The following is a 25,289-nucleotide window of genomic DNA, read 5'->3' as shown; positions in this document are numbered from 1 at the left end:
ATCCTCTTCCGCGTCTTCTTCCGCGTCCTCTTCTCCCAGAATGCGCCTGCACCGGCCCCTCTCGTCACTTCAGGTACGGCGCCGCATTCCTCCACAGCTTCTGGGCATGCCCAGAAGCTGTTTAGCAGGGAATGCGGCGTCGCCCCAGAAGTGACGAGCAGGGCCGGTGCCGTCGCATTGATTCCAGGGAGCGATGACATTCAGCTCCCAGAAATCATTGCAAGCCCGGAAGTGACGGCGGAGCCGCGGCACAGAGGGAGGAAGTGAAGAATAGGTGAGTATCTTCGATCTACAATTACAAGGTGAGTACAAAAAAAAAACCTAACTATCCAATTCTGTTTCAGGTAAAGGTGAACAAGCGGACGGGCACAAAAAAAAAAAAGATCGATTTTGTGCCCGGAACTCCGCTTTAAGTCAGTATTATGTTTTCTTGATGGTAGGAAGACAATAAAGTTCACTTATACAAACATCAGCCTGTCTGGTAGGGGTCTTGTCACCCGTTAACATGCATTTGTACCAATAGGCTCCACTAGAAGCTTCACCAAACTTCTCCAGCTAATATGAAGCTCCAGCGGTAGGAAGGAATTAGAGCACACTAATACAAACATCAAAAGTCTATGAACAGAAGGCCCTGTGTGTGGTTTGAACCCATAATTTTATGCATCTAGTTGTCATCATCCATCAACACTGTAGTTATAAAGGTGATTTCCAAATCTCCTGTCCACTAGAGCATCTCTAGGTATCGTTTATAATACCACTAATAGATTTGGGTTTTGGCCCCTTTAAAACTTCAGGTCACTCACACGATGATGTTCATGTTAAAAGAGAACATACAGAAACCCTCCCATGGTGCAGTAGTTCAAATTGAGCTTATTTGTTGAATAAAAATTGCATTTACAATATACAAATCTTTTCAAATGCTACAATAAAAGATAAAATACCGGGACAAGCTCACTTCTACGTCACTTCCGGTTCGAGGCTGTCTCCGACACGCCCTACGCATTACGTCACGACCACGTGACTTCATGAGTGGAAAAAAAAATGGTGTGGGACTTTATGAACACTGAAGAATAGACGTGTTGATGAAGAGCGTTTTTTCTATTGCTAAATATTTATGCTCAAAAATTCAATGACACCTATGTATTGTTATTATGAGCGTATCACACAATTAATGGATTAATACACAAGTGGTTAATGTGTTTCATTTGAATTGCACAGTGATAACAAGATAGGATTTTATCGGGACTGTGGACCTCGCGCTTATGGGATGTGTGATAATTATCCAATTAAGTGTTTGTATATTAGCTGCCTGCTGCAATAAAAGTGCTAGTGCTTTAAATGAGTGAAGGTCAGTGATTGCAGCGCTGCTATTTTAAATATATAAATAAGTGTTCATAAAACAATTTTAGAAAATGGTGATTAAACCATTCATGTAAACCATCAATAAAGTGCTATTCGGTGCAATTATTGTGCAAAATATCAAGAATAAAAAATAAATAAAAAATAAAAATAAAAATTAAGAATTAAAATATAAAGTGCAGATATTACAATGTAAAACTCCAAAAAATGCAAACTGAATGTAAACAGTCCATAAAACAGTTCTTTGCGGTAACAGCTCAGGGTAAGTCACCAGTCCTTGCTCAGTGGGTGTTTGATATACTGGGGGGGACTTCAGGTGGTCATCTGTCAGTTCTCACACTCTCAGGAGTGATGCCATCAAGAGAGTTTTATAAGATGTTGTAGCTTGTGGGGGTTTTTCATCCCGTGGAGAGCTGCAGGAAACCAACAGTAAGAAGAACAAATTGCCAGATGAGAGTCTACTGAAATCTGCTGGTGGGGTGCCACTTAATCATCTTAAAGGGGAATGATTATGTATTTTCAGACACCTGAGAATACCGCTTAAAGAAGAAGGATCGCTTCCAACAGAGTCCAAACAGCTTTTCAAGAAACAACAGCTCACTCCACTATAATCTGCTTTAAAAACACCACATAGTGGTAAGTAGATACCCTAAGGGGGAGACCCCGAAGTTGCAAGACCAAGTATCCTGCTTCTGTTACCGCAAAGAACTGTTTTATGGACTGTTTACATTCAGTTTGCATTTTTTGGAGTTTTACATTGTAATATCTGCACTTTATATTTTAATTCTTAATTTTTATTTTTATTTTTTATTTATTTTTTACTCTTGATATTTTGCACAATAATTGCACCGAAGATAGGATTTTGTTTTGTTTTTTTTTATATTTTATGTCTAACTTTTTTATATATTTCACAAGCTGGTAAGCAGCACAGCACTTTTGTTTTAAAGTATAACTAAAGGCAAAACATTTTGTTTTTTTCAGTTTTGGATATAGTGGAGAAGGAATAGGATCCCTGTCAGGTTTTATTGCTGTCTGTGCTCCCATTAAGGTGATTCTCTCTCTCTATTTATACTGCTTACCATTATCATTGAAAGGGAAAGTAAAAGAAAATCCCATATTTTGAGTTGTCCCCAAAAAATGAATGGAGGGGAAATTTTCCAATGGGGACACTAGCGCTAGTAACCTGGGGGTCCCCATGGAATTGCCTTAATTTGCAGGGATTTCCCCCTACTTCATGTTCCACATCTGTGGGACACAGATGGTGAAAAAAATCTGACAGGGGTTATAACCCTCCCTTGCTCTATCCAAAATGAAAAAAAAAAAGTTTTGCCTAGTTCTACTTTAATTTATTGTCTACTTAGTCTACTAGTTTATTATATTTTCGTTTATTATATTTAATTTTGTAGCAATATTTCCAGGCCTTGGGCCTAAGGTGGGTCTGCCATCATTACGGGTAACACTTCCAACACATTTAAGTTGTGAACCCAGGTGTGAGAACTGAGACAACGACCATTCCGGCATCTTTGGACTGTTTTGTTTATTGTATATTGGGGATGGGAGAAGGGAATGAGTGAGATACTCCTCTGGCTCTTCTAGGCTTAACTGGGACACTGTACAGAAGAAATGCCCGTTGGCGCTGTCCTAACACCAGCTAGATGCCAGCCAATGCTTCCTGGCGCTTAAGTATACTGATTTGCTGAATAGTGCTAGAACTTCGACTTTAAGGCTCCATGTACACGGGACGTTGTTAAAAGTCCCTTTGAATGCTGGAATTTTTAGGACGTTTGAAACGTCCGTTCGGTCGCGTTTGTACCCGCGTTTAGCGGGCGTTTAGCAGCGTTTGTGGGCGTTTGCGTGTAGAAGCGTTCCTAGAGGTCAAAAAAATTATTCCCCTTTAAAATGGAAAAACGCGAATGCTAAACGCGGGTCATCGCGTTCAGACACGTTCGGACGCGTTCGGACGCGTTCGGACGCGTTCGGACGCGTTTGTGCGTTTGAAATGCCGGGAAACACACGTTCGAACGCAAATAATTGCGTTCTAAAAACAGTCCCTGAACACAACTGCCTGCAAATGACTGTAAACGACCTGGTGTACATGGACAGATAAGATAAAATGTAGATGGGTTCAGGGGCTTCTGAAAAAAACGCCCAACTGCTCCTAAACGGCCATTTCCAGCGTCTCGTGTACATGGAGCCTTACTTGTTTGTTAACTCAGAAGATCCAGGACTGTAGAACATTTGACTCCTGACACTCGATTTAGCTCAAAAGTCAATGAACAGCTCCCTCCAGCCCATCACTGGCTGAGGTAGCTCCTTGTCACTGCTTGTGATGCTGCAACTCTTAACTCTGTACACTGCACACTGTACACTGACTCTTCAGGGCCCAACCACTGGGGCCCCCTTTACACTTCAGGGTCCTCTGACTAGGTACCCCCTCTAATACTTCAGGGTCCTCTGACTAGGTACCCCCTCTAATTCTTCAGGGACCTCTGACTAGGTACCCCCTCTTATACTTCAGGGGCCTCTGACTAGGTACCCCCTCTAATACTTCAGGGTCCTCTGACTAGGTACCCCCTCTAATACTTCAGGGGCCCCTGACTAGGTACCCCCTCTAATACTTCAGGGGCCTCTGACTAGGCACCCCCTTGACAGATAGCTGACTCCTGGATCCCTGGGACCTTCACTGGAGTGGTCCTCTCTACACTAGGTAGACCCCCAGGGGCAGTTCACAGTACTCACAACCTTGGCAGGCTTTCTTGGAACTGGACCCCTCTTTCTCCACTGGTCCTCGACCCACACCGGATCCCCTCTGCAGCTCAACTCAGCACTCTCTGGATTCCCAGGCCGCCACCTGAGACACCCGATCCTTCTGACAGGAGGAGAGACAGCCATACTCTCCCTCCTGGAACTCTGCTTCCCGCCAAAGATGCTGCGTCATGTGCTCCCCTCAAACGTATACCCACTCCCAGAATCCTCTGCGGCAGAATCTGCCTTCTGGGGTAGATACAAGCCTGAATGGGCCACTGATGGGGTTTCCTCCACTGCCCAATGATATTCCTCTCACAGAGCCAGTGGGAAGACTCCCCTCTCAGTAACCACGCCTGGGAGCCACGACAGCCTAGCTGAAATCACGGCCCTGCTTTTAGGCAGCCAAGGCCCACTATACTTTAACTAGCACCTACCTGTAGGGTGCTACAATTTATTTATTATTTATGCACACTGGGAGTGCAGGAGTTCACACTGGTTTAACCACTTGCCAACTGCCTAACGGCAATTTACGTTGGCAGTCAGCCCCTCACAGGCAAAGCGACGTAGGTCTACGTCGCTAGCCTGTGAGGGTCTAGGAAGCGAGCGCGCGCTGCCGGAGGCGCGCTCCCGCTCTGTCACAGACCCCCCCCGCACAAGTGACCGGAGGACCCGATGTCCGCTGGTCACTCGCGATCATCGGTTACAGCGGGAGAAAGGCAGGCCGCCTGTCAGTCTCCCCTGTGTAACAGCACAGATCATACGGTCCTGCTATGTAGGACCGTTGATCTGTGCTGTTACACACACAGCCACATCCAATCACAGTAAGAAGCACGCCCCTAGGGACACACTTAACCCCTCCCTCTCAAATAAAGTTAACCCCTTCACTGCCAGTGTCATTTTTTACAGTAACAGTGCATATGTATAGCACTGATTACTGTAGTAATGATACTGGTAACCCCAAAAGTGTCAAAAATGTCAGTCAAGGGTCCGATCTGTCCGCCGCAATGTCGCAGTCCCGCAAAAAATATTGCAGATAGCCGCCATTACTCGTTAAAAAAAAAAAAAGCAATAAAAATGACAAAAATCTTTCCCTTAGTTAGTAAACTTTTGCGAAACCAATCAAAATACGCTTTTTGTGATTTTTTTTACCAAACATATGTAGCAGAAAACAAATTGGCCTAAAATGTTAAAAAATTTTGATTTTTACATTTTTTTGGGGGGGAATTTCATTTAAAAAAATGTGAAAAATATTGTTATTTTTGCAAAATTGTCGCTCTTTTTTTGTTTATAGCACATAATCAAAAAATCGCACAAGTGATCAAATACCACCAAAATAAAGCTCTGTTTCTGGGAAAAAAAGGATGTTAAATGTTTGGGTACAGTGTCGCACGACCGCGCAATTGTCCGCTAAAGTCACGCAGGGCCGAATCGCAAAATAGGCCCTGGTCAGGAAGGGGGTAAAATCTTCCGGGGCTTAAGTGGTTAAAGGTCGCAAGAGTCTTCATCAAACTTACAAATACATGTCCAGCAGATAAGAAGCACTGAGGTGGACCCAGAGAATACTAGTTGGGTCATATATCTTGTTTCCAACCTGCCATTACTTTGCCATAGCAATTGCAGAGCTGAAACCAATGACTGAGCAAAACTGGTAAGCAGCACAGCACTTTTGTCTTAAAGTATAACAAGTATTGCTTGGCCTTCTTCATGAACTACACAGGGTAAAGTATGGAAATAAATGAATGTTTTAAATCTAGAAAAAAAATGGAATAGTTCCTTTGGCAATACAGACAATATTCCTATATTAGGCTTATAGCAAAATTTCGCTCAAACTCTGAAAAGCTATACATAACGCATGCATCACTCACTAATTATTCTTTCTTTTCTTTTCTTCCCTTTAGCTAACCTTGGTAGAATTACAGGTAAGAACTTATACAATATATGACAAACACATAATTAAGTGACAACTGCTAGTGCAGTTTTGTTAACTTAAAGATGATAGATTGGAATGCACATTACTGGTAGGTATACAAATCTGACAGTGTGTAAGGAATAATAAGGTGGCATACTACAGAACCTAGGTATATGTGATTTATTACATTTCATAACATTGGTGAGATATTATTGTTTTCAGGATATTTTTTTATAAATGTGATATAATTTCTAATGTGTTTATATCCTCTTTTTGCAATTAGTATAGTGTTAAAATGATTGTAAACGATCACCTTGTAAAACAACCCATTCAGTTTAAAGAGGAAGTAAAGATTGCTCTGTAACTTGTACCTATGATAAGACTTAACTATAGGTACAGTAAATATCTCCTAAAATTTTCCTTTGCATGCAGCCAGAGACATCACTGGCACATGCGCTCTGAAGGAATGGCCACTCGTGCCTTCACTTATACTGCTTAGAGTTAAAAGATACATTTAAAGTGATTGTGAAGGGTACATCTTTTTTAACCAGTCCAGCAAAGAGTGAACCTTTATTCACAAGCTGATGATTTCAGTAGCAGCTATCAGCTTGTGTGGGTTTTTTTCAGCTGGCTCCCGGCTTCAAAATCAAAGAGAGGTCGCAGCTCCATAGCTGCCGATCACTTTCACAGAGTCAGCAGCGCGGTGCCACCTCCTGTGTTTCTCTGGCTCTCCCATGCTTACCTGTGCTCGGGAACACGTCAGCCTTCTAGTGGAGAGAGATTGCTGTGAGACTGAGGCAAATGCATGCTTTGATCTCACATGCAAACAATGAAACCAGAAGCGATGTCACTTCTGGTTTCAGATGCACCCTTTACTGGCCAGTACAGCCAGGGGAAACAACTAACCGACCTGTGCTTGGTTAGATGGTATTAGACCCCTAATGTCTCCATAAAGAGTACCTGTCACCTGCCCAATGCTATCACATAAAGGTTTATTAACCCCTTTTGATAGCAATCAAGTAAACATAAATAAGAAAATAAAAGAAAAAAGTAAAAAAACATTATATTAAATGCAAGTAGCACATGTGGCATTTTGCCACAAGCGTCAGAGTGAGAACAATAATTCATGAACAGGAGCTCCTAGTTAACTAAATTGATGAGCTATAAAGGCTTTTAAAGGGTCACCTACAGTGATTCTTGGGCACCATAGTTTTTGGCGATATTATAGGCACACGCAAAAAGACATGGGATTTTTGGTATCTACAGTATTTACTCAATGCAACCTCATCTTTCATATTTTAACCAAAAATGGGTATTACCATATTTATCGGCGTATAACACGCACTTTTTCCTCCAAAAAATGGAGGAAAAAGCAATAGTGCGTGTTATACGCCGATATTTTTAAAAAAAGGCCCCGAAGCAGCGATGAGAGCAGGAGGGGGCAAGCCACGCTGAGGAGAAGGAAGGACGAGCTGTCAAAAGAAAGTCCCGCCTCCTCTGCCGAGACGTGTGATGTCTATCATAGGCGGGACTTCCGATGACAACGAGCGCTCGTTCTCCCTTCTCCTCAGCCCGGCCCACCCCCTTCTGCTCTCGGCGCTGCTTCCCGGCCTTTTTAAAAACTGATAGTGTCAATGGCGCTTGCGAGGCTGCATTAGTGGAGACTGAGCTGGCGAGGCTGCATTGCTGGAGGTTGCAATGCTGGACGCTGCATTGCTGGAGACTGCATTGCTGGACACTGCTGATGAGGCTGCATTGCTGGACACTGGTGAGATGTCATTTGATTAAGAAAAAAAAAATTGCCAAAATTTAAGGTTTTTAACATGTATGCGATTTAAGTGTTTGTTACCCTAAAAAAAAAAAAATGGATCCTGTTCCCTTAAAGCATGTTATACAGCACAGTGCTTGTGCTGTGTAATTTGGCTCACCGTATCACCTGAAATACCTGGCCGATCCTGCCTGGTGCTACCCTCCCCCATGTAAACTGACAATGGTTTATCATGGCTGCTGGGCTCTGACATTGTGGTCAGTTCCCCTGCTTCCGTCATCTGCAGCTCTCCTCTCTGCTCTCCTGTGTCCTCCTCTCCCCCATCCTCCCCCCCCCCCCATCTGTCAGCTCCGTCGACTCCACGATCCTCCCCTCCTGCTGATCTCATATCTATACTATGATCATGCCATCCCCTCTTTTATTGAACGCTATGTGCCCCTGTGCCTGTGCTGTATAAAAAAGATGCTGATATGCCTTATATATACCTTATATCAGAGCATCTCCTGGCGCTCACATGGCTCCTTGGATCTCTCTCCTCCCCTGCTCCCCAGCTGACGTCAGTGGCAGTGTTCCTCCACTATAGCTGTCAGCCAGGCAGAGGAGAGAGCTGAGAAGTCACTTGAGCTCCTGGAAACGCTCTGATATAAGGTATAATCAGCATTTTTTTATACAGCACAGGCACAGGGACACATTGCATTACATACTTATACAATAATTGGTTAACAACCACTTTAAATAATAAACATGTTATACTTACCTGCTCTGTGCAATGGTTTTGCGCAGAACAGCTCCCAATCCTCCTCTTTCTGGGTTCCCTGCCAGCGCTCTTGGCTCCTCCTCTTTTCAGTGTGCCACCATAGCAAACTGCTTCCTATGGTGGCACACTTGCGGGTTGATCGTGAGCACAGCGCTGCTCGAACCTGCCCCATTCCACTCCCTGGTCAAATAATTGATGTCTCCCACTGCTATCAATCTGCTCTGTGACAAGGGAGAGAGCAGAGAGAACTGCACAGCCGCTCAGGCACAGCGATGGATTACGATTAGGTATAGAGTGGAGCTGGCAGGGAAATCAGCACACCGACGGTTTTTACCCTAATGCAGAGAATGCATTAAGGTAAAAAAAAAAAAACCTTCTGCCTTTAGAGCCACTTTATAATTTGTGTCTTGTATATCTGCCTAGAGTTCAGCTTTAAAATATATCTCTAGACAAAACCTTTTTATTTGTTTTTTTAATTTTGGATGAAAGGAGGCAGAATTAGACCTTCTGTCATGTTTTTATTGCAGTGTAAGTTCTCGTGGGTAGATTCACACCTCTGTCTGTACTGGTGACCTTTGTCACCAAGTAGAGAAGTGAGGGGAAATCACACACTTTCGAGCTGTCCTCAAAACAAGCAGTAAGGGGAAATCTTCAAATCGGGACACTTGATCTGGGGGCAACTCTCAGAGGGAAACTTCCCTAACTGAAGGAGATTTCCTTTAACTTCCTACTGTGTTCTGAGACAGGAATTGAAGAGAAATTTCTCCAATGTTACACAAACAGCAGGAAATAAACTGGCAGGGGATTTAATCATTCTCTACTCTGTCCAAAACCAGAAAATGGTTTGGCTATAGAAACATGGTAATTCATTTTAGTCAAAGATCTGATACTAAGAGGTGCACATCCACACCCTCCCTCCCACCGGAGTCATCTATGACTGTGTCAGTTAGATATTTGACTTGAGGACTGAGTCAATGATACTTATCAATAACATTGTACAAGTGGATCACCTCTTGCCCAAACTCTGTCTTACCACCTTCAGAAGCCCCCAATAATGGCAGTTATCAAAAAAATGTTACCCTATCAGTCGTCTAAAGTGGGGTCAGCAAGTTTCTCCCTTTTCTCTGTTACCATCTTGTCTGTCAGAAACAAAAAAAAAATATCAGAAGGGTAAAAGCTAAGAAAGGTATGCCTAAATCAACCTGTAGTATAGATACTAAAGAACAAATAGAGAAACATACTGTATATATATATATTCCTATATATTCCTATATATCAAAATGGTGCCCTATGGTGTATGTTTCGAGTGTTTTTGGTTAAAAGATAAGAGGATATTGTTAAAGATTTTTTCCAATTTGGGTGACTCTTTGCTTTATAGGATCCAGGACTTAACAGAATTGGTCAATGGTTGGATGTGAAACTTAATCAGGGAATGACTGACCTATCATACCCTCTGTCCTCTGAACCACAGTTAGGCGAATATACTATTATGGTGAAAAGTAAAGTCCACAAGTTCCGCGTGGAGGAATATGGTGAGAAACCAAATTTAAACAAAGTTAATACAAGCATGCATTTTTGGCAAGACATTAAATGGTCATGCACAGTTATATAGCCAGATATAATAAGTAAAATATATATGTGCTTCTGGAAGAATGGTCAAACATTCCCAAAGACACACTCCTAAATCTTGTGGACAGCCTTCCCACAAGAGTTGAAGCTGTTATAGCTGCAAAGGGTGGGCAAACTCAATATAGCCCCTAGGGACAATGGGATGCGATTAAAGTTCATGTGCGTGTAAAGTCAGGTGTCCCAATATTTTTGGTAATATAGTGTATGTGGATGGGTAAAGCTTACCCTAAAGGAAGAAGACGGTCAGAAAGTTGAGGGGTTGAGTCACAGGGCTGGCATTCAAGAGGTGGCCATTGGAAAGAAATTGCAAAGATTTCTGCAGAGCCTAAAATTGTCCTGCCCACTCATCTCTTCCTTTGTTATTTATTAGTTCTTACATAAATATTCATCATGGCAAGCAAGATGGTAAGGGGTCTTTGATATTTACAGACAGTAATGTGATTTCAGTAAATAGGGGGAACATCTCAGAGGATGTCAAGTTTTAGTAAGAGGTTTTAAGACTGTTGAGGTGTGAGGACCAGGTTTTTCTATCTAAAGCATACTGGGGCCAAAGACCTCCTTCTTGTTTATTGGAATTGTTAATATTTGTATTATTTGCAATTTAAATCATTGTACAATTATTTATTGTTTAATTATTGGCTACTGTTGCCAACAGAACCCAATACCAAAAACTGGTATTTTATTTTATTTTATTTTATTTGAGGAATTTCATTGATAAGTCCCTTGAATATGAGCATAATTTCCAAATTGTCTCTGAGAATACCCTTCAACACCTTGTTTAATGTCTTTCTCCTCCACAGTGCTTCCAAGATTTGAGGTCATCTTTGAGCTTCCAAAGTTTCTCCTGACCAACAAGGAAACATTCCCCGTTAAGATATGTGCCAGGTGAGGCTTTTTTTACTTCAGCGAAATGCAGTAACAGAGGATGTTTTTCCAGTCATTTAAAGCATAAGAAGACAATGCCTCTCCTAAGCCCTGTCTATGTGATGTACTATAACCGACTAAGGGAACTTGGATGAAACAGGGATTGTCTAGCTAGAACTGAGCTAACTACTAGCACTAGACAGGACAAGGGGGGGGGGGGGAGGGGACAGAGGGAGATACCAAATCACATAAGTAAACAAACTGTAGTGGCCCTAAACCACTAGTAGATGTCAGCATACTACAGAACAATAGTAACCCGATGCTGTTTAATGCAACACAGAACAAATACATACATATAAGTGGGACAGAACACACAAATTTTATCAGACAATACTGTGTCCTAATAAGATTATATATATATATACACAGTATCTCACAAAAGTGAGTACACCCCTCACCTTTTTGTGAACATTTTATTATATCTTTTCATATGACAACACTGAAGAAATGATACTTTTCTACAATGTAAAATAGTGAGTGTACAGCTTATATAACAGTGTAAATTTGTTGTCCCCTCAAAATAACTCAACACACAGCCATTAATGTCTAAACCGCTGGCAACAAAAGTAACTACACCCCTAAGTGAAATTGTCCAAATTGGGCCCAAAGTGTCAATATTTTGTGTGGCCACCATTATTTTCCAGCACCGCCTTAACCCTCTTGGGCATGGAGTTCACCAGAGCTTCACAGGTTACCACTGGAGTCCTCTACCACTCCTCCATGATGACATCACGGAGCTGGTGGATGTTAGAGACCTTGCGCTCCTCCACCTTCCATTTGAGGATGCGCCACAGAGGCTCAATAGGGTTTAGGTCTGGAGACATGCTTGGCCAGTCCATCACCTTTACCCTCTGCTTCTTTAGCAAGGCAGTGGTTGTCTTTGAGGTGTGTTTGGGGTCGTTACCATGTTGGAATATTGCCCTGCAGCCCAGTCTCTGAAGGGAGGGGATCATGCTCTGCTTCAGTATGTCACAGTACATGTTGGTATTCATGATTCCCTCAATGAACTGTAGTGCCGGCAGCACTCATGCAGCCCCAGACTATGACACTCCCACCACAATGCTTGACTATAGGCAAGACACAGTTGTCCTTGTACTCCTCACCTGGTTTCTGACACACACGCTTGACACCATCTGAACCGAAAAAGTTTATCTTGGTCTCATCAGACCTCAGGACATGGTTGCAGTAATCCATGTCCTTAATCTGCTTGTCGTCAGCAAACTCTTTGCAGGCTTTCATGCGCCTCTTTAGAAGAGGCTTCCTTCTGGGACGACGCTATGCAGACCAATTTGATGCAGTGTGCGGGGTATGGTTTGAGCACTGACAGGCTGACCCCCCACCCCTTCAACCTCTGCAGCAATGCTGGCAGCACTCATACGTCTATTTCCCAAAGACAACCTCTGCATATGACGCTGAGCACGTGCACGCAACCTCTTTGGTCAAACATGGCGAGGCCTGTTCTGAGTGGAACCTGTCCTGTTAAACCGCTGTATGGTCTTGACCAACGTGCTGCAGCTCAGTTTCAGGGTCTTGGCAATCTTCTTATAGCCTAGGCCATCTTTATGTAGAGGAACAATGTTTCAGATCCTCAGAGAGTTCTTTGCCATGAGGTGCCATGTTGAACTTCCAGTGACCAGTATGAGAGAGTGAGATCGATAACACCAAATTTAACACACCTGCTCCCCATTCACACCTGAGACCTTGTTACACTAATGAGTCACATGACACAGGTGAGGGAAAATGTTTAATTGGGCCCAATTTGGAAATTTTCACTTAGGGGTGTACTCACTTGTGTTGCCAGTGGTTTAGACAATATGGCTGTTTATTGAGTTATTTTGAGGGGACAGCAAATTTACACTGTTATACGAGCTGTACACTCACTACTTTACATTGTAGCAAAGTGTCATTTCTTCAGTGTTGTCACATGAAAAGATAGAATAAAATATTTACAAAAATGTGAGGGGTGTACTCACTTTTGTGAGATACTATATATATATATATTCCTCCAAAAAATTTAAGTAACACTTTTTAATCAGAGTATAGCATTAGGTCAATTAAACTTCTGCGATTTTGACCTGGTCGGTTAAGTAGCAGAGGGTTTTTTTAATCAGTTTCAGCTGCTTTGATGTTAATGAAATTAACAACAGGGGCACTAGATGAGCAACAATGAGACAACCTCCAAAATAGGAATGGTTTTACAGATGGAGGCCACTGAAATTTTTTTCCCTACGCATCTTTTCTGACTGTTTTTCGCTAGCTTTGCATTTGGCTAGGGTCAGTGTCACTACTGGTAGCATGAGGCGATACCTGGACCTTATAGAGGTTGCACAGGCATCCCAACTCCTCCAGGATGGAACATAAATCTGTGCCATTGCCAGAAGGTTTTCTGTGTCTCCCACCACAGTCTCAAGAGCATGGAGAAGATTCCTGTAGATGGGCAGTTACTCTAGTAGAGAGGTCAATGAATGGGTACTTGGCGCTGCCTGTATTGGGTCTTACTGTGTATGAATCTCAGTAAATATATGTGAATACAAATAGAGATGTCTGTGCATTAATAAATATACATAATTAAATTGATAAAAACAACATATGGAAACAAAAAGTGGTATTAAAAGACCAACATATAAAACGATAGTGGTAATAAATTCCAATAATAAATTCTGAGTGCAATCAGGTAATTTGATACATAAAATAAATAAACCAATGATGGTAAATCAATTTAAAGTGGCAAGTGACAAGAAAGTGCTAAATTAGTGCACAGAGATGAAGATAAATAAATATACTAGCAAAAAAGTATAAAATATGAGTGCAATAAAGTGCAAGAGAATAATTGATGGTAAAACAATAAATAGTATGGTGACTGGCTAAAAAACTGGTAGTCCTAGGAGCCAGTAATGGTGATACAAAATAGTCAGATCTCGGACAAAAATCCGTGAATAAGGTGTAGTAAGTGACAGGCATATAAAAATATAAATAAAGTGCAACAAAAGTTGGTCCGTGAAAACTGAATATTTAAGTGATCAAATCTAAAATAATAAAATAAGTATACATATAAATATAAATATAAAGTGCTTCAGTGGTCCATAATGGAAACAATATTCTCAGTGCAAAAAATGTATATCAAATGTCCTTAGTGCAACCGTATACAAAGTACAAAATTTAAGTACAGTCCAAAGAAAGATTTCTCCCAAGAGGAATTAGGGTGCTGGAAAAGTGCTCATATCCATAAAGTGCCCAGGTGCTCTTCAAGAAAGATCCCCCTAAGGGAATGCACTCACCACAACTAGGATAATAAAGAGCCTTTAAGCAAGCATATTTCTCCTTATCCGGATAGTTGGATTGGGACCTCCTTATAGTGGCTTCCTTAATGGTATCTCGCCCTTTTCTCCTGTACTGTGTCTCAAGCAAGAAGGAAGGAGGCAGACATAGTGAAGCCCGTAAAAGGTTTATTAAATATTAGGCATAAAATAGTACTCAAACGGAGGAACTTGTGTGGGGACATGACCAATATAGGATGGTTAACAGGAAGTCTATAAATGAATTGGGTCCCACTCCTCAACCTGTGATTGGCTATTAGTAAACCCAGACGAGTATAAAGAGAAGCCGCCTTACCGGAAGTGATGTCTTTGATAACGCCCATTAAGGCGGGTGAAACGCGTTGACGCACTTCCGGGCAGCGGAGCAACGTCACTATGTCATTTCCTGGAACCACCGTGGAACGCACGCTGGCAGCATCCACGGAAGCGGAGGAATACACGGATTGCTTGCTTTGTATATGCCAAATACCAACTGATGTTTGTGAGTACTATTTTATGCCTAATATTTAATAAACCTTTTACGGGCTTCACTATGTCTGCCTCCTTCCTTCTTGCTTGAGACACAGTACAGGAGAAAAGGGAGAGATATCATTAAGGAAGCCACTATTAGGAGGTCCCAATCCAACTATCCGGATAAGGAGAAATATGCTTGCTTAAAGGCTCTTTATTATCCTAGTTGTGGTGAGTGCATTCCCTTAGGGGGATCTTTCTTGAAGAGCACCTGGGCACTTTATGGATATGAGCACTTTTCCAGCACCCTAATTCCTCTTGGGAGAAATCTTTCTTTGGACTGTACTTAAATTTTGTACTATGTATACGGTTGCACTAAGGACATTTGATATACATTTTTTGCACTGAGAATATTGTTTCCATTATGGACCACTGAAGCACTTTATATTTATATTTATATTTATATGTATACTTATTTTATTATTTTAGATTTGATCACTTAAATATTCAGTTTTCACGGACCAACTTTTTTTGCACTTTATTTATATTTTTATATGCCTGTCAGCGCTGCCTTATTCATCTCTTTTTCAATATTACTGGTATTTTACCTAGTGAGCAACAGCTTCAGGTTTTATCACTTTATATATATTTATATCTTTTACCATTTATCACAGCACGGGTATTAATTATTGGTTTTATAAGGTGTAGTAAGTGCAATAATGTGGAAAAAAAGCAATAAATAATTTAGTGACTGGCTAAAAAGGTAATCCAGATAGCCAAAAAGTGGTGATAGAAAATAATCCTAAGAAATAGTCCAAATCCAGAGAAGATCAGTGAATGGGTGAAATGAAATTCTAGGTGACCCCGTGGTGGGTAACTGGTGAGGAAAAAGGAAATCCCACTAGTAATTAGCCTACTAACCAGATATACCGACCCCTAGAGCGGATAATAAGATGTGGATTGAATTCCTTCCCTTGGCTCCTAACTTCCTTCTAGATCAGGGGGATGTTGGAGGCCGTCCCTGGGGGTCCCGGGTGTCACCAGAGAAAAGCAGGATATAAAGGTCCTCTCCAATCGGAACAATTTTATGTACGGTGTCCGTGGGAAAAGGTAAACCACTCAGCCGTGGAATCATACAGGGGAAAAGAAAAGGCCAAATAGTGTAATACCGTAAGGTCTTTTATTGAGATCAAACTATAAAAATGGGTACTCACAGTAAAACAGGGAATACAAGCGTGTAAATGGCGTCCCGGAACGCAATGCGTTCCACCAATATGCCGGAACTGGAAGTGATGTGACGGCGCTGTACGCGTTTCTTCATCAGATGTCTTCTGCAGAGGTTGCACAGGCATCCCAACTCCTCCAGGATAGAACATCAATTTGTGCCATTGCCAGGTTTGCTGTGTCTCCCACCACAGTCTCAAGTGCATGGAGAAGATTCCTGTAGATGGGCAGTTACTCTAGTAGAGCTGGACAGGGCTGTAGAAGGTCCTTAAGCCATCAGCAGGACCGGTATCTTCTACTTTATGAAAGGAGGAACAGGATGAGCACTGCCAGAGCCCTACAAAATGACCTCCGGCAGGCCACTGGTGTGAATGTCTCAAACAATCAGAAACAGACTTCATAAGGGTGGCCTGAGGACCCAAAGTCCTCTAGTGGGCCCTGTGCTCACTGCCTGGCACTGTGGAGCTCGATTGGGATTTGCCATTGAACACCAGAATTGGCAGGTCCACCTCAGGCACTCTGTGCTTTTCACAGATGAGAGCAGGCTCACCCTGAGCACATGTGACAGACGTGAAAGGGTCTGGAGAAGCCGTGGAGCATGATCGGTTTGTTGGTGGTTCAGTGATGGTTTGGGGAGACATTTCCATGCAGGGACACACAATGCCCGGCCTCTTGTGGCTAGAGTATGTAGCCGGTCCATGGAGGATGAAGGAATTGATACCATTGAATGGCCCCCACGCTAGCCTGACCTAAATCCAATAGAACACCTCTGGGACAATATGTTTTGGTCCATTTGATGCCACCAGGTTGCACCTCAGTCTGTTCAGGAGCTCAGTGATGCCCTGGTCCAGATCTGGAAGGAAATACCCCAGGAAACCATCCGTCATCTCAAAAGGAGCAAGCCCCGACTTTGTCAGGCATGCATTCAAGCATGTGGGGGCCTTACAAACGACTGAGTGCCATTTTGAATTACTGCAATGAAATTTCAGCAAAATGGACTAGCCTGCTGCATCATTTTTTTCTCTTTTAATTTTAGGGGAGTCTTTGATGTCAGTCATTTCCATTAAATGATGTGGTATTCTTTCATTCCTAACACATTACCCAGTCCATATCAGTATAGATATCCAGCATGAGATTTTTCCATATTGAAGTCTGATGTGTTTTCAAAGTGTTCCTGTAATTTCTTTGAGCAGTATATATATATATATATATATATATATATATATATATATATATATATATATATATATATATATATATATATATATATATACAGCGTTGCCTTGCCAAGGAATACAAATAGAATACCACCCAGAATTTTCAACCAGGTGGGTTGAAGGGCTCCAGGGAACTTGTGTTATGGAGAGGAAACTGGCTTTTCAGTTCCCTCAGTGTGTGGTAAAATACATTTTGGGACCTGGAGCCTGGAGATTTCAAAATGATCTATGAATATGAGGGATGAGCTCTCAAGTCCTGGGTCTAAGTTGTGTACACCCAGCACGCTAATTAATCAGGTGTGTGAGACTTTGGAAACTAACTTCCTGGTATTGGGACATTTCCTGCAAATTTTATGGGCCTGAAACTATAGCCCAGAGAATCTCTGAAGCTTTGTGAGGATCCTGAAAATAAGTCAGCAAATAAAAGGATGTACTAATGCAAGTAACTACTCGTAACCCAATCTGTGCCCTCATGCCCAATGGTTAATTAAATTGAAGGACTTGCTAAATTCATAACAAATCAAATCTCAAACACTAAGGGGTAAAAGACATAATATGTATATTATGGGATTAAATCTATTTAGTTACTAAAAGCAATGCACTCTGCTCTGAATCATTTGCACCCTTTTGCTGAACACCCCATTAACATGATATATACAGTAGGTAGTAAGGGTGCAAAAGACAGTGTAATACTCATCATTACACCCTTCCGCAAACCACAGGTTGGACATTAAATGAGTTCTTTAATGACACTGTGATATTCACATTGAAGTGTTACTCATATAGTATTTTCACCAACCAGGTACACTTTTGGAAAGCCAGTTTCAGGCCAGTATAAAGGCAGCTTGTGTCGGAGACAAATCACTGGATTCACCACACCATCTTCAACTCAAAGACATGCCTGTGTTCGTTTCAAAGGAGAGGTGAGACAAATGGGGCTTACTTTACTGCTAAGCTAAAAAGCAGTTCAAGTTCTGACCAATCAAGTTTTTTGGGCTATACATCATTCCAGCTAATAATCATTTTATGTTGCTTTAGATAAACTATTTAAAGGTGAATTTTGATTGATTGTTACAGTATGTGCTGCTAGATTTTTGATCACAGTCTCACAGAAGGATGGAAAGCATGGGTGTTTTCTGAAAGCAGTGGGCCAGTGTGCAAGATCATAAGTTAGGCCCCCTTGCCTAATTAAGCAAAAAACAAAAAACAATTGTGTTGCAGCAAAAAGTGGGCATGGTTTTCATTGCCCTAATATTGGGTGTTGCTTGAAGGGTTAAATACATGAATGTACAGCACAGGAATGTACAGCACAGTATTTGTGGAGGTACTTTGCAGGGGCTAGAGCTCAGTATTAGACATTGGGGCACCTATTAATGGTGTCAATAGCGACACAGAGCTCAGGGGTCAGCTGTAAGTGATGCTGATTTTAGGGTTCAGTAGTAAGTGGTTCAGAGTTCAGGGGTAATAGGTGACACATAGTTCAGGGCTCAGTAGTAAGTAACATAGAGTTCAGGGATACCATAGCAGATCAGTGCAGCTCCAAGCCTGCAGTATCTGTCTCCCAGGTTTACTCTTGGTATTCAGGTGCTGGCAGAAATAGTGCACATCTTGCTCCAAAGTTTTGGACACATTGGGAAGCCTATTCATGGGTTAATAGTAAGTGACACAGAGTTCAGGGGTCAACTGTAAATGACACTGAGTTTAGAGTTCAGTAGCAAGTGATGCAGAGTTCAGGGGTCAGTAGTAAGTGATGCAAAGTTCAGGGGTCAGTAGCAAGTAATGCAGATTTCAGGGTTCAGTAGCAAGTGTTGCAGCATTTAGGGGACAGTAATAAGTGATACAGAGTTCAGGGGTCAGTAGTAACTGACACAGCATTCGGGGGTCAATATTAAGTGATGCAGAGTTCAAAGGTCAGTAATAAGTGACACAGCATTCAGGGGTCAGTAGTAAGTGAGGCAGAATTCAGGAGTCAGAAGAAAGTGACACAGCGTTAATGGGTCAGTAGTAATTGATGCAGAATTCAGGAGTCAGTAGTGACACAGAATTTAGGGATCAGGAGTAAGTAATGCAGAGTTCAGGGATCAGTAGAAGGTGATGCAGAATTCAGGGGTCAGTAGTAGGTGATGCAGAGTTTAGGGATCAGTAGTAAGTAACGCAGAGTGCAGACCTCAGTAGTAAGTGACCCTCTGTCTCACAGTATGGCCAAACAGCCCTCCCCTGCACAACTTACCATCATTCTCCCTGGACTAATGATGCTTCTTCTGTCCCCAGTGAAGACTCTCTTCCTCTTTTCCCTTGGTCTGGTAGGAAGAGCTAAAGTCTGACCATAGCAGTGGACAATCACAGTCCTGCTATCCCAGGAAATGGGCACCCACCTCTAGCATTACATTGACATACACATACACAAACACTAGATGGGTCATCTTACAGCTGTGTGTGACAAGTACAGCTGCATCAAAGTCACAGAACTGAACAGTGTTCACCCAAACTTGTTGTGTATTGTGTGAGAGCACAAGGGCCCCACCCCCCTTGGGGCCGTGTGCTTGACACTCATTGCATCCAAGAAGGAGATGCCACTGATCATGTGTTCCTTCATTATTTAGAGTATAACTGCAGATTTATGATTTGTAGAGTGCAATTCTCTTTATAATTGTTTCAATTTGTGTTTGTACTTCTTAGCTGGACAAGCAGGGTTGTGCCAAGTTAACCATGAAGTCTTATAATTTTTACCTTCAACACCCAACATACACCATGCAAATGTCTGTACAGGGAAAGGTCACTGTCACAGAAGATGGAACAGGTTAGTCATGGAAAACCGTTTTTGGAAATTGGCATTTTTTTTAAAAAAACACTTGCCTTCTTTGGAAAAATTACATGTTGCATCTCTAAATTACATGTTGCATCTCTATACTGTTGCTATGTAGGAATAGAATTTTCTGCAATTGGAGAATCCAGAATCACAACCATAAACCATATACTAGATTTTCCTAATGCCAAGAAAACGTACAGGCCTGGGATTCCATATTCTGGAACAGTTAAGTCTTAGATTTATTTTGATTGGTTACATTGAATGTCTGGATATAATAATATGTGTGGTTCCTTCAACAAAAGCACCTATTTTCATACATTTGGTCTTAGCATCGAAGGTCTGGTGTTGGTAGTTCTTTTTTTTTTTTTGCAAGGGAAACTGAAGTGCATAGTGTGGTGGCCCGGTGTTTCACTAAGAACATATCAGCTACGTAAAGCATTGTAATCAAAAAACAAACATAAGGGCGCACCGGCCTAATGCATTATCCTCCACAAAGGTTTTATTGAATAAAAAGATAAAAATACTCACAGACCAGTTCTTGGTACATGCATATCAAAATATTATATTGCTGTCAGCATCAGAACCGGAAGATGTACCGTCTTCTAAAGCTTAAAAAAGGCTTGCGCGTTTCAAGGCTTAGCCTCTTCCTCAGAGCCTCGAAATGCGTAAGCCTTTTCAAGCTTTAGAGGATGGTACATCTTCCAGTTCTGATGCTGATGGCAATATATTTTTTTTTTATATTGCCTCCTCAAGCGCAGGAGTCATTTATTTTTTCTACAGCTTGGTGGAGCTGAAATGAAAGCACTTTCTGTTGCAAACTTTGAGGATGAGTTGCCTACAGCTACAGAGGTCATCGAGGGGGGCTTGTCTTCAAGTTCGTTTAATGCTTGTTGAGAATTTGTCTTCGTATACTCAGGGATGGGCTCCATTGTGTCACAGGACCCCAGGGGTTAATGTAAGACAGACATATTTGCTTAGTAGCATATTATTTCTTATGTATTGTTTTTGTCTATGTAAAATCTCTCCAATAAACAAATATTGAAACAGAGAAAACAGAGAATACAAACTACAGGGTTAGCTAAGGATCTACAGTATATGCAAAAAACCTTTAAAAAAACCTTTAAAAACCTTTTTAAAACCACGGAACCCAAACTAGTCATATACAGATCAAGACCAGTTGGTTGGGGAGTACTGACTCTCCATATACTGTAAATTTGTGGTGCCCCAAAAGAACAAAATATTGTATACAGAAAAGTTAATGTGGGGAAAGACCCATTTAATTGTTTAAATAAAGGGACAAACTGCAGTTATCTCCTATAAAATCTTTATCATAAACTGAATTTAATTAATTGACACTCAAAAATACATGATTTGCACAATGGTACTTTAAAAAAAAAAAAAAAAAGCTTTAAGGTCTGTACTGGTGAGACATTAATGTAAGTTTCATGGAAGTGGATTTGATACTGCAACAGAGGCGTTGAATGTTTGCATGCTTCATGCTCCCACTGTTTGCATTTACATCAAAAGCCATCTTCCTTGCTTGAATTGTGCTTGCCTACGGCCTATCTGTCTGCTTGCCACCTGCTTCTACTGCTAAACATGCAATTGCAACCACTGAATAGTGAGCCCGTACTGTCCACTTCACCTGTTCGGGTCTTCCAGGAACTCCATCCATCCTGTCTTAACAGCTGAAAAGTTATAGACCAAATCGAACCCATCTTACAGTGATAGATTTTTCAGGGGATGTGGTCAACTAGGAGATGAACTTCATAGTGGCATTTTGGTCGAGGGTATTCGGACTTCTATTCACCTTCTTCCATGTACCTACCCACAAAAACACCAAATTGGCTCTGCTCCATTGCCCAATCCGAGGCCTCTTCTCCTATCAGCAGAAATTAGCACTTACGTATTTATTGCTGCTAAACATGCAATAGCCAGGGCCTGAAAAAAGTCATTTTTTTTGTTTGCAGAGATAAAAAACATCTTAATGACTCCCATGATTAATAAGAAGATGACTAGTATCCTTCACAACTCCCTCACTAAATTTCTTAAGATGTGGGTCCCGTGGGGGTCTTATGTTCTGCCAACCTTGCCCCCGACCAGCCTGAACCTCCCCAATTGACCTCTTCCACCTCTCGGTCTGGGGATACCTTCTCCTCATTCTTCACTCTCCTCCCCCTTCTTTTTCTTCTGTGACTCCTCCCACCTCTACCTGATTCCTTTCCCTTCCAACCCCACCCATTTTTTTCTCTTCCTCCCCCTTTTTCGTTCTTGTGTGCTTTGATTATGTTTCATTTCTCCCAAATCTTTGTGGATTGCTCCACAGCTAAGTCTCTAAGCCCTTTGACCCAAGAACCCTTTGTTGTCCCCTGGCTCATAAAAATATTGTACCAGGATAGTTATAGACCATCTATCTAGGTGGAATATTCTATGTGATTATCTGGGTGATTAGGGAGCATAGATGTCAGCTGTCTTGGCATATGGCCATGAATAGGCTGTTGCCGCAGCAGTTTCCTAGGGCTCCCTTTAACCCTTAAGATTTATCTTACACTCAGCTGGTCTCTGAGGATTGTTGTGCTGTGTGAGTGCATACACAGGTGTGACCCCGAGTGTATTTTAAATCTGTGACAACATTGTCAATTTTAAAGTAACATTGTGCAAATCATGTAGTTTTGTGTTTCATTTAATTAAAGTCAGTTTGTAATAAAGACTTTGTAGGAGATACTATAACTGCAGTTTGCCCCTTTAATTTGAGCAACTATGTGAGTCCATACCCACATGCAATTTTATTTTTTTTCACTAAGGATCTAAACTTTGACAAGTAAGTTAGTGGGCTAAATAATTATTTGTTGAGTTTGCAACATGGGATTTTGACAACTGTCCCATGACTCTTTTGCCACCAATCTTTGATCCTATCATTGCCTCATGATGAATGTAAAGTCATGCAAACCATCAGTGAGTGTTACAGCAGAAACCAGTGCATGGAACATCGCTTAGTTATCTATGACACAGTGCTTGTCTGCCTTTGGCTACCTTTAGTGAGTGATAAAACACTTCCATGCTACTAACGTTGATGGAAGATTTATAATAGATAAATTATGTGTTGCTTCAGGTAGAAGTACTTAATGAAGATAGAATACCTGTTGCGGGCCAGAAAGTTTACCTTACCTGCCGAGACGGAAACACGACCTCCAAACACACTCAGATAACAGATGGTAATGGACGTGCTGCTTTTAAGCTGAACAATACCAAAAACTGGGTGGACAAAGTATTCTTAACAGTGAGTACAAAAGCTAATTACAAGCACCATTTCCAGTGATGAACATTGTGTTTTATTACTTACTATTATTCATATTGTTTACTCTAGTCTCGAGGATACATTATTCCCCGCGCTTACATTTTTTAAGATTAGGAAGGCTTCAAAGAGTTGGGTAGTGTTGAAGTGTTAAAGGCAGAGTTAAATTCTTCTAATAATTTGTGAACTAAAACCTTGGAATAAATAGCACAGAATTCAGTTGGTAAGCTACAATTTACAGGAACTTTAGTCTCTGCAAGCTGACTAATTGCCAATTCTATTCCCCCTTCCGTCAGAGTAGTCTCACAAAGGCTGACCATACATTATACAATTTTCTTGTACAAGTTTTCTTTAGATTTACCAAAACCATATATTATGAGATCAAACCTAAACACTTTCAAATTGTATGCAACCAGACCCTTGCACTACATAGTTGAAGGGTAATCTAAAGGAAATTGAATAGGAAAAATGCTTGCTCAGGTATTAAAGCGGCGTTCCGGCCTCAGAAAAGTTTTTTAGAAAAAAATACCCCCGGGACAGTAAGGCTAGTGCATTCCACAATGGATAGCCTCTGAACTGTCCCAGGTCGCACTTACCTTTTAGTAAGTGCGACCTGGGACAGTTCAAACATGCCCAGAAGCTGTTTAGCAGGGAATGACGCGCCTGCACCGGAACTGACGAGTGGGGCCAGTGAAGGCGTATTGGCTCCTGGGAGCGATGACGTTCAGCTCCCAGAAGTCATCGCAAGTAGGAAGTGACGGCGCGGGCTGCGGCCGCAGATGGAGGAAGTAGAAGGAAGGTAAGTATACTTTCTTCAAAAACAAGGTAAGTAAACAGAAAAAAAAAATCCATTTATTTTTCAGGTTAATGTTAGCAAGCGGATGGCCAAAAGTCATTTTTGAGGCAGGGACACCGCTTTACCTGCATGAATGAGATGCAATTAGGAATTGTACAACTCTAATTTTCCACACATTTAGGAGTAGTAGAGTGCAGGTTACAGAATACATTACAAACTTGCTCAGAGATGAGTTAAAGGTCCCTTATGAGGTCACCCTCTGCAGATTGTAAGGTTTTCACGACCAGGGGTTTGGTGTTAAAGTGCTAGATGAGCCAACAGTTAACCACATTTCTCACCGCTGTTTATCAGTGAAAAAGGGTTTCTTAGTTTTCCACTACCCTTGTCTAAAGTTCAAAGCAGGCAATGTTCTCAGTGGAAGGGTTTTCGGCAATTTTATTGTTAATGGTGTCCAATTGCAACACTACTTGCTGTTTCCGGAGTTTAGCAGATTGTTTAAGGCTATTGATATAAGAGAGAAGGTATGTTTGTACATGCATTTTAAAGGATTTCTAGACATATCAGGGTCTGGCAACAGGTTGAGCAAAAATGGACTGAGTCGCCAGGCTGGAGACATGGATTTCATTGTGCTCTCCAGTTCAATCCAGCATGGCAAGTGATCAATTGGATATCTGGAATAACAGCCTGTGTCTCTAAGCAAGAGGAAGGGGGCAATCAAAAGCAATAAAAAGTAGTGTCATGCATTATGGAGAAAGACAAGAAAACTATTTCGGTAGGGTATTTATATCGCCGAGCATTTGTCAAAGAAAATTCATCAATCAATCTCCCAAATCTTGTGCAGGATGATCAAGTCAGTACCCCTCCTGCCTGGTTTCATTTATCCAGACTAGGCTCAATGATGATAGTAAAGTCACCTGACCAGTAGGATGTTGGGCAGTGAATGAAAGACCCTTGTTAACTACCATGGAACAATATGGGAGAAGAACATAATAAGCAAGAAAGAGGAAAGAGATGTGAAATGAATATGCATACATAAAATGTATCTAGCCTCTGAGTAAAAGTTCCAGTAGTTTAAATTGTACCCACT

General features: G+C 41.6%; 2 protein-coding genes across 2 annotated transcripts in view; both read left to right on the top strand.

The window, feature by feature from the left end:
- LOC309564224 (alpha-2-macroglobulin-like protein 1) overlaps positions 1–25,289 on the top strand; it is a 368,264-nt gene that overhangs the window by 247,043 nt on the left and 95,932 nt on the right. The window lies entirely within an intron of this gene.
- LOC309563300 (pregnancy zone protein-like) overlaps positions 1–25,289 on the top strand; it is a gene marked incomplete at its 3' end in the record, with an annotated part of 120,450 nt that overhangs the window by 23,328 nt on the left and 71,833 nt on the right. The window contains exons 5-11 of the mRNA XM_082267702.1: positions 6,006–6,026; positions 9,920–10,073; positions 10,971–11,055; positions 18,105–18,225; positions 19,982–20,102; positions 20,227–20,336; positions 23,224–23,391. Coding sequence (XP_082123828.1) covers positions 6,006–6,026; positions 9,920–10,073; positions 10,971–11,055; positions 18,105–18,225; positions 19,982–20,102; positions 20,227–20,336; positions 23,224–23,391 — 780 coding nt within the window. The remainder of the gene's footprint in view (positions 1–6,005; positions 6,027–9,919; positions 10,074–10,970; positions 11,056–18,104; positions 18,226–19,981; positions 20,103–20,226; positions 20,337–23,223; positions 23,392–25,289) is intronic.

Source organism: Pelophylax lessonae (assembly GCF_965119305.1).
Source record: "Pelophylax lessonae genome assembly, chromosome: 9".
NCBI classification, from domain to species: Eukaryota; Metazoa; Chordata; class Amphibia; order Anura; family Ranidae; genus Pelophylax; species Pelophylax lessonae.
The sequence above is the reverse complement of the archived record's forward strand: the minus strand, read 5'-3'. Positions and strand labels throughout refer to the sequence as shown.